Consider the following 15,179-nt stretch of genomic DNA (forward strand, 5'->3'; position numbering starts at 1 on the left):
TGTCTCAAAGGCAGCTGAAAGGGAAGCTCTCAGAGAAGAGGTAGTGCTCACAAGGGTCCGATTCCTTCTGCTGGCCAATCTTGAGAGGTGGCTGCAGGTTCAGAGGCTCCCAGGACCACCGTAACAGCCAAGTAGATGACCAGGGGAGCTCCACTTGAAAGCTTGAGGAGAGCTTTCATCAGCAGGAGGGCAGGAGGAGAGAGAGCAGCTGAAAAGCAGGAAGCCAAGAGACCACAGGAAACACTAGCTGGAGAAACAAAGTGTGCTCGGAAAAGGCCAGCCTTGTGTAGGGACTGGAGACTTGAAGCTTAGAGGCAGGAAAGGGAGCCCCACGAAGAGTTCAAAGTAATTCACTGTTCTGTAGTTATTTCTGACATCTGTACTTACTTTCTCTGATTACTAAAGTAATACATTGGTACTTTACAGAGCTTTACATAATGCAAATAGCAAAATAGCAAAAGAGTCCCCTATTCAAGTTTTTAAGAATCTTTTTACTGAAGCTTGGGACGTATAGAAAAATGCACGAGTCATGCTCAGTGAATTTTCTGAAAGTGAGTACACCCGGGTAACTAGCACCTAGATCTTAGAACCGAATGTTATCGGAACAGCAGAAGTTCCCCTCTCTGCCCCCTTCCAGTCATTACCAATCCCAGTAGGAATCCTTTTCCTGGTTTCTTTCCCTATAGATTAGCTTTGCCTGTTTTTAAATTTTAAATAAATGGGATCACACAGAATGTACGCTGTGTCTGGCTTCTTTCACCCAGCAATATGTTAAAAGATTCATTCATAATGCTATTTAGTATTTCATTATACAGACATAGCACAATTTACTTATTAATTTTATCATCAAATATTGATGAGTATTTGGGTTTCCAGTTTTGAGTTATTGTAAATAATGCTATGCTCACTCTTGTACACATCTTTTAGTGAACATATGTACTCATTTCATATGTATTGAATTTCATTTCAAATGTATTTCATTTGTATATTCCTAGAAGTGGAATTTCTGGGTTATAGGGTGTGCATATGTTCAGCTTTGGATGTTCAAAGTGCGTATGAGATCCCTGTGTGGGCTCCCAGAGAAACTTCAGTGTCACAACTGTCTTAGAGAAGAGGATGAGGAAGGGGCAGTCCAGTAGCACTTGTCCACTGACCTCCCAATGGATCTGTCTGCCTCCAGTTTATCCGCCACACCATGGCCTGCCCCAAATTCCATTTATCCTGTCATCCCCATCCATCCTCCCCAACAAAGGCCCTTCTTTAAACCCAACCACACTTCGAGGGCAGCACTGCATCACATACCTGTCCACCTGCTGGTCTTGGATTGGACTTTAGTCATTTCTTATATTCATTCATCCATGTAACAAAAGTTGAGTGCCTACAGCTCAATTGCACTGTTTTAGAATCTGGAATTGCAGCAATGCACACACCCCTATCTTCATGGAGTTAGCACGCTAGTGGGAAGAGACAGACAAAAACAAATAAAAATGTTAGTGGTGACAAGGGCTATGGAGGAAAATAAAGCAGGATAATTAAGAGAATTAAGAATGGAGTGATAGAGGAGTGTGCTGCTGTATAATAGGTGGTCAGGGAAGGCCTTTAAGGCAGACAAGATCTGGATTATGTTCTGAATAATTGCATTGGCTACTATGTTGGAAATGGGCTATACGGAGCAAGGTGGGAGAAAGGAGACAGGAGGCCATCACAAGTCTGGGTAAGAGAGGACGGTGAATTGCACTGGGGCGATAACAGTGGCAGTGATAAGTGATTGCATTCAGCATATATCCTAAAGGTAGGTCTGACAAGATTTGCTGATGGATGGAATGTGGAGCATGAAAGGGGTGTCAAATGTGACTTGTTTCCACCAGGAGCAATGTCTGCTTGCGTATACAGCATAGAATCAGGCCCCCAAGGCCTGATTGAATGGGTAGATGTCTTTCCTGGTTACAGCCAGCCAAACTTCCTATGTGAAAGGTCTGTTCTCTCCTGTCTCAGAGATGGCGTAAGTATTAAGACAAATATTTAGAGTCAGATTACCAGTCACAGCTCTGTCACTTACCGACACTATATCCTCAGGCAAGTTACATAATCTTTCCAAGCCTCAGTTTCCTCTTTTGGAAAAATGGGCCAACAGTACCTCCACCACAGGGTTGTTGGGGATACTGAGACAGTATATACAAATAGGCCTGGTGTAGAGCCTAATACTGAGTCAGAGCTAAGAAAATACCTCTGTTAGGGAGAAGGTATAACTCAGTGGTAGAGTGCGCACTTACCATGAATGGGGTCCTGGGTTCAATCACCAGTACCTTCACTAAAATAAATAAATAAACATAATTACCCCCCTATAAATACATACATACGTACTTACATAAAACATCAAAAAATAAATTTAAAAAAAGAGAAAAAAGAAAATACCTCTGTTAAACCAGTTCCCAGTTAAAACAAGCAGACAGAAGGCTACGGAGTAAGGGTTATCTTTATTTGAATTGCAAAGTATAAATATGAACCAGGTTTGGCAATACAGGTTGTAACAGTTCAGTAATGGCACCAGAAACTTCCAGAAGGGACCATGACAGCATACCTTGCTAGTTTTGGTGAGGTGGGCGGGTTTACACAAAAGCCTGCCTCACCTCCAACCTTTTCTGTAGCAACTGGTAGGTTATCAATTACTGAGAACAGTCGGCTCCAAAGTTTCCTGTTCCTCCTCAGCCTTTTTCTTTGCTAGTATCTTCTCTAGAGTATCCTCTGCTGCACTGACCCCTGCATGGAGTAGCACCAGAAGAATGGCAGGAGTAAGAGAAATGTCTTGACACATGGGAAGGTGAGTTCCCACTCTGTGGGCCTGGGACAATGGAGGGGTAAGGGGCCAGGAAAGCTGCAGGCATGGAAGCCCCACCTCTTCTGAGATTGGGCAGGGAGAGGACACAGGGAAACACTGATATCTGTTACATCTTGACATCAGCACCTTGGGCTTTCAAAACATAAACGGTAGACACAATCGCCTAGGCAAGACTGCAATCCAACTCACAGAGTGGATCTGACAAAGTTAATTCCTATATCCTGACCATACAGAACACTCCCTGTGGCACTCTGATCATGGAGGATCTTCAGAGATGTGGACAGAAAAATAGATGACTACAGATGGGTCACAGAGCCACCTCAGATTTGTGGCAGAGGAGAGTGATGCTGAGCCAGATGGTGGGGGATGTGGGGTGGAGGGCCAGGAAATTGCCAAAGTAACAGTCTAGGCACTTGAAATATTATTGTTAGATTGTTAAAAACTAAATAAATTAACATACATAGAATAAAATAAATATATAATTTAAGAGGCATTTTACAAACAAACAAACAACAAACAAAAATAGGTGTTATTTTTCCATCTGGGTATAAGTCCCAAAATTCAGAGTTCTCAGGTTTATGGTATTTCACAGTTAACTCATCAAATCCAGCGCTGGAGGGTCCAATTGGCAGATCCCTTGGTGGCTACTTGAGTACACGGCTTCTCAATCTTTGTTACTTTCTTCCAACCCACAAATCTTTCTTTCTTCCTCTTCTTTTTTTCTTTTTTTTCAAAGATCCTGGAGCATATGGAATTTAACTGGCGTTTTAATCCAGAAGATAAGTGTTTAAACAAACTTATGGGGGTAAGTGGGACTTGGTGGAGGGGAATCCAAAGGGCATAAAGAGTCCCTCAGTTTTGCTTTCTTCTGACCCAGATCCCACTGGACATACTCTGTTTGGCACTTGAAGGCTCTGGTATTTTGGCAAAGCAATTATGGGAGGTCCAATCTAGATGGCAACTGGGGATGAAGGAATCTTCATGGCTAGTTGTGAAGTCCTTTTCCTCTGCAGAGTCTGCGATCGATCAAAACTTGTATCTTCTCAGAGGTAGCAGTCCCCAGTTGATTCCTAAAGCATAAGAGGAAGGCATTTAAAGATGGATTCAGCTTAAAAGGTCTTAAGAGTCTCCTGGGTCCACTCTCAAGAAGTAGAAAGATCTTCTGGGAAGGGGTGGGAAGGCGACAAGAAGAGGATGGGAGAAGCTATCTTCTCAGGCATCTCTCCTGGGGATCTCTCTAGCAACTTTCACCCTAGTTGGAGATGCAGCCCCAAAAGCCTTTTTAAAAATAATTTTGCAGTGGAACCCTGACTCCACAGTAGCCTGTCCCCCAACCCGTAGGTCAAGAGAAGAATTCAGCATGCCTAGAAACAGATCCAGGAAAGATAGTGATAGGGCCAGGGGGCAAAGGGTGGACCATTACCTTGAACACAGGTCTCTCTCAGTGGGAAGTAGTCATGCCCAATTTCATTTTCTCTTCATTTTCCACATCATAACCTCCTCTCCTGTGGTACCTGGGGAAGATAAGTTCTGTGAGCAAGCTCTGCCTACTATAAGAGGGTGCAGGTCCCAGAGCTGGTCCTTTTGAAAGACTCTGGCCCAGTGGTTCTCTCTATACTTGGAAAATCCTAGAGGATATGGCGGCCCAGCAGACCTCTGGCCAAAGGTCCGACTACCTCAAGGGATGCCTGTCTCTAACAACAGGCTATAATTTGCTAAGAACTTTCACCTCAGTTATATGATCCTTACAACATCTTTATGAGGTAGGTAGACAGAGATTATCATCACTGAAAGATTACAACCCTTAGCAAGATAGGTAACTTGATCCAGGTCTCAAAACAGATGAGTTGCACTCCTTGTAAATGGGCACAGAGTGCTTAGTAGGTTTCCCCAATCTAGAACACAACCTGGACTGGAAGCATGGCCTGAGGTCCAGATGCCTCAGAACTGGAAGGATATACCAATAGCACCACCCAGGCCCCGACTACCAAACCATACCCTAATGCCATCAAAGATCAGAGCCTGGAGGAGGAACTGTGTGAAGAGGTGGCTCCACAGGTGGGCTGCTGATTCTGCTACAAGAAGCAAGACCTGCTATGGCCTGGCAATTTTGCCCTGGGCTCTAGAGAGTGGACTCATGTTATACCAGAGGAGCCAGGTTCATGTCATACCAGAGGATCCATACCAGAAACCCTATACCCAGGAATGCTCCTAGACCAGGATTTGGGGGGTTGGAAGGCTCATGTCACCATCAGGTAGAAGATCCTGGAGAAGGAGGAATAGAAGTGATTTGCAGAAATAGCTGTGACACTCACCTAAACATGAGAAGCCCCACAATGACGAGCAGACAGACAGATGACAGCACCACGGCCACCACAGCCAGGATGGTTGTGTGATCATAGGTATATAAACGATTTTTCACTGGGAGGCTCAGTCCATGGCACCTTTCTCCATGGTAACCTGGGTGGCAGCTGGTCCAAAACAGAACAAAGCAGAGATGAGGTTAGTGGTTTGGCCAGACTCTTGGCAATAGGCCACCTACACAAGCAAAACCCCACTCCCCACAACTTCAGCCTGTCAGTCCCTAACAGTGATCTCTGTCCTTCCTCTATCCTTCTCCATACAAGACTCTTAGAAGCCCCTCTGAAGGCTCCGTAGCCTTCCTCCCTCACTCCACACCCTCTCCCTTCTCCATTCCCTTTGGTTTTCTGGCTCAAAGTTCCTGCTCCAGGCAGGGAAAAAGCAACGGAGGACTTCAGGGCTTGGCTAGATATGTTCCACGTGTGGATAATTAACTACATTTGTGTTAAGATGTTCTGTTTAAGCCAGTTCAGAGGACTTAGGCACAAGATCTGGTGGGCTGAGCTGAGGGGATTCAGTATCACTCCCTCTAGTGAGGCCCCTCAACACTCTGACCCAGAAATAAACCCAGCCTTCCCCACCAGTGCTTTCAGCGTCCAGTCTCTCTCTGCCACTGCCCAGCCTATTAATAGGCCCCGTTCCTTTGCCAGGAGTCATTTTTCTCGTTTCCTTCATTTAACTCCCAGCTCCCTCTGAGTGCAAGGCCTAACTTGAGAGCTTAATTTTGGCCTTTGGCCTCCGAACGCTAGGCTATCAGGCTTCCTATATCACAGGACAAAGCCAACAAACCAAGAAAACATCTTCTTGCCCAGCTGTCCTGCCTGTGCATTCTAGACCATCAGAAACAACCCCTTGGCTTCTCTCACTCAAGAAATAAATCAGATGGCAACTGCCTCTTCTAACACAAAACTTTTCCTGGAAGCTCTTAGGAAGACTGGGAAGTGCTTATAGTTGAACAAGCACATTCATGTCCCTTTCTTTATCTGAGCACCCCAGAGACCCTTTGATGTAGTAGGAGCCCCATGTCACAGAAGGGCAGAGCTGTTTTCCCCTACAGTCACACAGCAGGGCAGACACATGGATGTGGACTGTGTGATAGTGAGCTCAGCCAGGGGTGTAGCAGCTCTGTCTGTCTAGGGACTTCAGGCCACTAGCAGCTGACGGAAGCACTGAGAACCTGGTGGCCCTCTATTCTGAACTGCCAATCCTTTGGGAAGAAGGTTAGGCACTTGGTGCCTCAGAGCAAGGAATCCCCTTCTTCCTGCTCTTCCAGAAAAGCTCCAAGGAGCAGACCTGTCCAGACCCAGGGGCCGGGCTGCCCCTGCCTTCCTGCCCAGCACTTCTCCCTTTCCCAGCTCCTCCTGGGTGTTTTGGGGAACCACTTCACTGTAGGATAAATGCAGGTCAGGTCCACAGCAGAGCACACAGTTCCTTGCCTAGCCTCTCCATGCATCTGTCCCATCGGCCCAGATGGGCAAAGCAATGACCCCCATCCTGCCAGGACAATAGATGATGCTCTCAGGGATGCCCCTGGAAAATCATTTGTGCACCTCAGTTTACAGTTTACAAGACAGTATTCTTATCAACTACCTTAACTGAGACTCATAACACCCTGGTAGGCAGGTGTAGACTCTTTCACAGATCGAAAGACTAAGATTAGGGTCAGAGAGAGTAAGCGATTTGCCAAATGTTTCACAAGTGGGAGGAGAAGGGCCAAGATTAAAAATTAGTCTTGGCAGATTCCAAATTCATAATTCTTTCCATTCTGAACAGTGCAGGTTACCCTGCAGAAACACATATCTGATGGGTTTGATGGGTTTGAAAGACTGTCTCTTTGCTCTCTCATATTATTATTATTATTATTATTATTATTATTATTATTATTATTATTATTATTATTATTATTATTATCATCATCATCATCATCATCTTGAATAATAAATAGCAAACATTTCAGGCTCCCTATAAGCCAAGTACTCTGTGCTAATTGCTTTACAAGGATCATTTCCTTCAGCCTCAAAAACATCTCTGTGAAGAAGGAGTTACTATCTTCATTTTAAAGATGAACAAACTGAGGCTTAACCTCCGTTAGAAAACTCGCCCACGATCACACAGCTAGTGAGTGGGAGAGCCAGGATTCAACCCAGTGGTCTGGCTGACTGCAGAGACTGTGCTTTCCTGGGGGGAGGGAAGCTGAAGTTGAGTCTGTTTTTCACTCCCAGTCCATCATCCAAACCCCACAGGTAGTTACTCAGATGATAGAAATAAAGCTTGGCCTCAGAGTCCCGCAATTCAGTTACATAATCCCTCCACCCCCACCCTGAGTCAAAAGGATAATAATGTAAACATCCTAATATTACCTCCCTCCCTTTGCAGACAACTCTTGGCTCCCCCAGGGAAGGGGCATTCCAAGCATCCCAGGGTTGGGGCATGATCGTGTGTCTTGCCCAGAGCCGGCAACCCATCAAACTGGGACCTGTTCCTCCTACTCATGTCTGTGACCCATTTCAGAACTTGCATTATTACAACAGAAGCAAGAACTCTCTGGAGTCCAGATACATTTTCCAAATTGGATTTCTCCACCCCTACCCCAGGAGGTGGAGGGGGCACCATTTGGTGGAGGGGACTCAGAATGCCTGTGTTCCAGGCTGGTTCTGCTGCTATTTCTAGCCGGGTGATCTTGAGCAAGTTATTTTCACATTTCTAAGCTTTGGTTTTCTCATGTAAAACAGAGGAACAATAAATGCTTACCTCATTAGAGTTCTGTGAAGGTTGAATGAGATAATATAGATAAAAGCACTTAATCAAAGCCTTGTGTGGGAGTTACTATATAATCAGACTCCAGAGGACAGTGCCCATACCCTGAGGATGGGGCACCAAAGTCAGATGCAGCCAAAGAGAAGGGGGCTTATCATTCCTTCTGGGCATCTGAGCAATAAAGCCAAATGAAGCCCTTGAGCCTGTCTCTTTTCCAGCACTGAGTCTTCCTCAGCCCAATTGCCCCCAGGTTTCCTCCAGCCACAGGAAACTTTGCAGCCAACTTCTGGGTCAGCAACTAGTCAGGAGCCCCAGGAAACTGCTCTTTGAGGGCAACTTTTGGCTGGTAACACAAAAGGATTTTCCTGTGGATGGTGGCTGCAGAGGGCTGGTTTAGGAAGTCGGCCAGCCTCAAGCTCACCACAGCAGCCTGGACACGCCCTGGCTGGTGGTTCCTGGGTCTGGAAGCAAGAAGGAGCCACAAAGGGCCCCAGATGTAGGTGCCCAGCTGTCACATTCCCCCAAACCAGGAGCTCTGTGTCTGCTTGTTGTCTGCTGCCCTGAGTACCAAAGGCTGGAGGCAGGAGGCAGCAAACCAGAAACAGAATCCAGCCCCTTGAAAATCTGCCTAGGAAGCAGACACAAAGTCCTCACATCAGATTGCCATGCTCTTAAACTAGGAAAAGCCTTAAGAGCCCTCTAGTAAAATAGCTGCCCTCTATAAAATCCTGCTCCAACTCTGTAAGGACAGGCAGAGAAGAAGGATGCAAGCCAACACCCAGGGCAGCCTGGGGGCATGAAAAGCATGTTGGAATGGGAGTCAGGCACCTGAGTCCCTGTCCTGTTTCCACCTACTTTATTTAGCTGTTGATCTCAGACAAATCACTTCCTACTTCCTGGCTCCAGCTTCCTCATCTTTCAAGTAGAGACAGCAAACCTCCTGTCTACCCAGCAGAGGGCTTTCAATCATCCCAGGACAGAACTACATCTTCCCATCTCCTAGAATAGTTGGCACCAAGTAGGTGTTCAACACGTATCTGTTGGGCCCAACTCATATTAAATGTAAACTCTGGAGCTCCAGGGCAAAGAAGGGATGGTATTGTCACATTTATCATCACCATCCCTAAGGTCACCTTGGCCCTGGACATCATTTTCTAGGTTCTCTGGGCTTAGCTGGTCGGTCCAGCCCAGCTCTCCAGGAGAGCAGCCTTACAAGGGTTCTCAGCTGAGCACTGAAATTCCATCCACCAATGCCTTGGACCAGTTTGGCCCAGACAGATTCCTGGCCTCAATCCATCCATCCTGACTACTCTCAGAGTCACCACCTCCACCCTGTACTAATGAGGCCATTCTACAAACTTAAGACAAACATTTCCTTCCCTGTCCCAAGACCTTGGGAAGGATAATATGGGGACTGTCTAGGTCACTTCTAAGCAACCGTCTCCAATATTAAGCTCATGATGAGGATGTTATAAGAGAGGACACTCAAGTGACTGTGGACATGGTGGGGAAGGATGGGTCTGTCTGCCAACTGTCAAATACAGGGCAGCTCTGCCACATGAGATCAGATGGGATAAGAAAGCTTTAAAAAGCCAAAGGACCTGTCCCAATCACAGTAGAAGCGATGCCAGGCAGCCAGCCTTCTTGACAGGCTGGGAAGCAGTGTGCACACAACTGTCTCCTGACCCTGCCAGAATCTCCCAGGTCACAGAGGCTGCCTCTCCATAGGAAACTCGGGCCCAACAGAAGAGAGTGGATGTTTGCAGCTTGATGTGGGTGTGGGTCTCGGGCACAGTGGTGACATTATGCCTGCCAGAGAGCATGGCAGTGCTGTCATTCCTGAGGGATTGCCAAGGCAGCCCTCTGCTGGGCTTGGCCTAGCAGAGTGGCTGGGGAACCCATGGCCCCTCCACCCACACCCTTGCCAGGGAGAAGGTGGTGATGCCTGACCGACCAGGGGCTGATGCCTACTGAGTCAGGTTCCATTTTCTGCTAATCCCGCACAAAGGAAGTGTTTTCCCACCCCAGTGGCCAAAGGCCAATACCCACCCTGTCCCCCACCTCCTGGCCCTTGACAGGGTGAGGAAGAAGGGAGGAGAGACTTCTCCCTGCTCCCAGTGACTGCTTCCTGTACATTCCTGCCACGCCTCAGATTCAACCCACATTTTCTCACATGCACATAGGTCTGAGTGCATACACACCTGCACAGCATGTGTCCAAATGTACCTCAGACCTGCCTGCAGGCCTTGGGAAAGGAGGCTATGCGAGCTCCACTCCACCCAGGAAGCCCACTCTGCCATGTTTCCTACTGGCTTCTCCCATCTGGAGTAGGGCATGAGGCAGAGAAATGAACCTGCCTTCAGGTGTCAGCTCTCCTCTCCACAAGCTCATTTCTGAGCAAGCAGGAAATTTCTGAGCAAGCAGGAAAAGCAAGGATGAAAGAGCGTCACAAACCCACGCCACAGGAAATTGCATCCTATGTTGGGGGGAGCCCCTTCCGCTGACTAAAAATATTTCCCCTCCTCCCAACTTCCTCCCAGAGGTTGAGAAGAAACTGGGTAGAATTATGAATTCAAGGAACAGTGACAACGAGGAAAAGCCACGTGGCTGAAGAAGAGTGAGCTGATAACAGACAGTCCCAGGGAAGGAACACTTACATGCAGGATGGAGCCCGGAACTCCTTCAAATATTTGCAGTCTCCGTGGATGCAGTAATCCTTGTATTTCCGAAGACACGGGTCTCTCTTCTTCCCTAACCCCTTGCCTTTCTTCTTTCTTTTCCCACGCTCCTCCTTGCCCGGTGTGGCCAGAGCTTGCGGCTTAGAGGAGAAAGCAGCTGTAGTAGAAAAGTAGATGCTGTTAAGTCTCCGGCTCTCTCAGGGGTAAGGCTCACACAGCACAGTGTCAGGAAGGACGCTTTCATACTACCTCCACTCAGACGCCTGAGAAGGCCCTTTGGCCCAGTGCCTCCCAAGGGCTGAGGGAAGCCTGGGCAGACCACCAGAAAGCAGTGGAGGAAGGAGAGGCTGAGGGAGTCCCAAGGAAGGCATTTCACAAACTCAGTTTAAGAACCTCATTCTAAGAATGCTAGTTTCTGTTAAGTAACTGCAGCTGCTTGGGCAATTCTACCAGCTTCACCCCCACCCCACTGTCCATCCTCATCTCCTACCCCCCCCCACGCCCACTTGGTTCTATTTTGGCCTTAAATCAGCCTCATTTCCTGATGCTGCACTCAGTGACCCACTTGCAGGAAGAGAGTGTCAGAGATAAAAATTGCTTCTGGACAAGGTACTTGGAGGGTACTTTAGAAGGAGAAGGCTCCTAAAATAAGAACAGTACCCATGTCTGGGTGGCCCCCTCTGGGGTATCCATTTGCACCAGGTTAATGAGCCCAAATCTGAACCAGCCTCAGGGATACAAGCAAGCCATCTCTCGTCAGAGCCTTGCTTTTTTGACATCGAGCAGAATGCTTAACTTGCTATGCGCCCTTTGCAGCTCATCCCCTCTCTCAAAGATCCATTTACATTTATCCCCAAATGTCCTGTCTCTAGCTCTGTAGGATGGGGAGTACAGTGCACAAGGGGTAGAAAGATGGAAAGTAAAGAACTATCGAGAAGGAACTAGAACAACAACGACTCTCCCCATTTTTCCATGCTTCAAAGGGGAAAAACGATCTCACACAGACATCCAGCTGGGACTGACCATGGGCTACACCCATCAGCTCAGGGGTCTAATGCCAGTCCCCCTTCCCCTGTCCCCAGCAGAATAAAGGTGCCCACTGTCCGTGGCTGTAGCGACATGTCTGGCAGAAGGGTGAGCATTGCATATTAGACTGGGGACCTTGGATCCTCAAGGTGGAACTGACTTCAAAAAATATGGCTTTTCATTTTCAGATGAAAAACTTGAGGTCCCAAAAGTCAGTGACTTGCCCAAGGTCATATAGGGTTGGGATCTGAAATGTGGTCTCTGGAGTCCATTTCCAGTGCTCTATCCCAACACACCAAGCTGCCTCACACACACCCCTGTTCCTCCATCAGACAAGCCCAGAGCACCTGGGATGTTGAGTCAGGAATGAGACAATGAAGGGGCTCTAAAGTCGGTAGATCCATGCTCTAATTTCAGCCATGTGATCTTGGGCAAGTCACATAAATCTCCCCGAGCCCTGAGGTTCTTGGTAAAAAGTGGATAGCAGGGGTTCCTATCTCAGAGGGTTGCAACACGGATTAATTAACCCACAATAACGTATTGAGTGCCTAAAATACAGCAGGCACTTAATAAATGGTAACATTTAAATTAGGTGAGAAGATATCCTGAGATCTGAAAAATCGTCTTTGCCCAGGAAACCCAAGAAAAGGGCACAGGCAGGTGCCAGTAGTCCCATAGTCCCCTGTTTCTTCTGGTGCAGACCCAGAACCAGTGACCAGAGCTGTGGTGAAACTGAGGCAGGAGAGCCAAGCCAATCAAAAAAGGGAGGGAGAGAGTGACAGGGTGATAGCCAGGCTCCTGCTGGGGAGAGGGAGCTGTGAGTCAGGTCTGCAGAGGTATGAGGAGCAGCTGTGTGGGTGGAGGGTGAGTCACAGCCCAGCTCTGCCCAGCCTAGGAGGAGAGGGCCAGGAGAATCCAGGTTGTTCTGGCCAGGGGTGACCCCAGAGGGTCACTAAGAGAATGGAAGGTGGAAGCCCAGCCTCAGTTTTGGAGCAGATCCATAATTTATACAAAACAGAGACAGCACCTAAGGGAAGCTCTGGAGAAGGAAGACGGGTGGCTGAGCAGGCGGAGCTAGAACAGGTGGGTATCCTTCCAGCCAAATATAGTCATTCCAGGGCTCCAGGGCTCAGTCCCTGCTCCACCCTCAAGAATCTCTGCAGGTGGCTGGGGATAGGGAAGGAGACAATACTGGAGGTTCTGGACTCTGCCCTGTGCTTCTATGTACTTAGCCACAGCACCTGGGCTGGCTGGAGGATCCCACCCAGGGACTCTAAGTGGTCCGGAAGTATCCAGGCTTTGGGTAGGATTTGTAGACACATAGCACATCAATACAGCTCTCTAGGGACCCCGTGCTCACCATTCACAGCCTCCTCAAGGGGTGCTGGCCTTACCTGGGCAGACCAAGAGTTCTTCATTCCCCTCTGTTTCCCCAACTTGGAGACAGGTAGGTGGAGGAGACTAACACTGCACACCTACTGTGTGCCTAGCATCTCTACATCTTTTATCTTATTTTACACACAATAGCCATTTGATGGGGGAATTAGGACTTGTGCCCATTTTTACGTAGAAACTCGAGGGGAAGCATCTCAATAGGAACCACTCCTTGTTCCTATCACCCAGATTACCTCAGAGGAATGAATGTATGGAGCCCAGCCACTTTGCCTGTCTCAATTGCCCAAAGTACCCAGAAGGGCAGCAACTCGGCACGTGAGACCCAAGGACAAGAAAGACAATGGGACCTGTATACCAGGATCCCCCAGTAAGCTTGGCAGGCCAAGCGGCTTTTCCTTGAAGTCCCCCTTGAAAAACCCCAAACCATAGGTGTGCCCAATCAGCATGAATGCCAGATCCGCTTATTTCTCAACTCCCACCAGGGTCCGAGGATGGGCAGCCCCAACACCCACCTCTGAAAAGGTCCATGTTTCCCTCTTCCAAGTCCAGGGCTTCCCGGCCTCGGCCACCTCCCGGGGGCAACAGCTGGTCCGTAGATTCAGTGGGAGAGTCCAGATTGCTGGTTCCAGCCGCAAGCCCTCTCCGAAGCCGCTCCAGGCTGTCGCCGGTCACCAACGCCGAGAGCACTGCGCGTGAGAGGCGCGGCCGCATCAGACCCCAGCCCAGACCCCGGGTCGCCACGCACCGTCGCCGGCGCCCGCCAGCCGGGGAGCACTGGCCCCACCAAGTGGCCCGCGCCGGGGCGCTGCAGCTATCTCCCTCGGTGCCCCAAGCAGAGCCTCCCCATCCCCCCGACCTCCGGGGACGGCGGCAGCCTTCTTACCTGCAGCCAGAATGAGCTTCAGCACCACCGACGGCGGCAGCTTCATGGTCCCGGACCCGGCGGAGGCGGAGAGGCAGCAATCACTTTGGAGGCGGCGGCCACCGGGCGCTGGCACCGGAGCCGGGGCCGGCGAAGCTCGGGAGATCCGGCCGGGCAGGGTCTGCTGCCGGCCTCTGGGTGCACGCCTGACTGCGACCTGCGCGCAGCTCGCGGCCGCTGGGCGCCTCTCTGCTCACTCTGTCAATCAGTCAATCTGTCTGTCCGCCGGAGCCCCCGCGCCTCAGTCAGGCTGGCCAGCCGCGTGCCGCGCGCAGATCCCTCGGTCGACTGAGCGCTCCCCGGCGCGCGGCCGGGAATAAGGCTCTGGGAGGCGCCAAAGCCCCGCCCCGCCGCCCGCCGCCCCCTCCCCCCTCCCCTCCCCCGGCACTGGGACGCCCGCCCGGCTTGAGGCGCCGGCAGCGCAGCCCCCGACCCCGCGGGCGCGGCGGCGAAAGGGGGCGGGAGAAGGGGGCGGTGCTCACATATTTTGGGACTGGGCCAGGGCAGCCGCCGCCTGACTGTGGGTAGGGCTGCTGACCGGCAGGTGGCGGGGACCAGTTCCTACCTTTCTCCAAATGTTGGTCGCGCTGCAGCCTTGTGTCTGCTGAGCCGAGCTTCGCCCTTGGACACCCCTCACTTCTTCCCCTCTTCCAGGCCTGGTCCCTCCTGTCATCCCTGCTCTGAACCAGGGATCTCCACCCATGTCACCTTCTGAGCTTCAGAAACCTGCTTCTTCGCCTACCAACAAATCGAGCACTAAATAATAATTAAATCATTTATCATTTAAACATTAGACGTATGAATGCCAGCAGGTCTCGTGGGCCCGAGGTTACCAGAGTTGCAGTTACAAGCACTTGCATCAATTCAGCAAAGGAAGTTAGGATTTTTCCAGCCGCTGGAGTGGCTTCTCCCCATCTATTTTCCAGGATACATAGTCACCATTAGGATTTTTGAACTACGGGTTATAATTCCCAGGCTTCTGGGATTGGAGAGACACAGGCTGTGAAATAAGCCTCATACTGCTCCTGGCCTTTGAACACCATCTTCTTCTCCAACCTAAAAACTGAGCCCCCTCCCACAGGACCCAGCTGGCTAGCCTAGGTTTCTGTGTTCAACAGGTGCCAGGAGACTGACTTGTTTCTCTTCCAGCGTGTGTATTTTTACAGGGGTCTTCTGGAGTCAGTGTCCCGACCCAAAGAAA

General features: G+C 49.4%; 1 protein-coding gene across 1 annotated transcript; it reads right to left on the bottom strand.

Annotated features, from left to right (window-relative positions):
- Nucleotides 1-2,458: 2,458 nt before the first annotated feature.
- HBEGF (heparin binding EGF like growth factor) lies at nt 2,459-14,279 on the bottom strand. Its single transcript, XM_031449144.2, has 6 exons — nt 13,940-14,279; nt 13,569-13,742; nt 10,615-10,792; nt 5,155-5,310; nt 4,263-4,353; nt 2,459-3,909 (listed from the first exon to the last, which is right to left on the bottom strand). Exons 1-5 carry the CDS (start codon nt 13,983-13,985, stop codon nt 4,281-4,283), a joined length of 627 nt encoding a protein of 208 aa, XP_031305004.1. The 5' UTR covers nt 13,986-14,279; the 3' UTR covers nt 2,459-3,909; nt 4,263-4,280.
- Nucleotides 14,280-15,179: the final 900 nt, after the last annotated feature.

Source organism: Camelus dromedarius, chromosome 3 (assembly GCF_036321535.1).
Source record: "Camelus dromedarius isolate mCamDro1 chromosome 3, mCamDro1.pat, whole genome shotgun sequence".
Taxonomy (NCBI): domain Eukaryota; kingdom Metazoa; phylum Chordata; class Mammalia; order Artiodactyla; family Camelidae; genus Camelus; species Camelus dromedarius.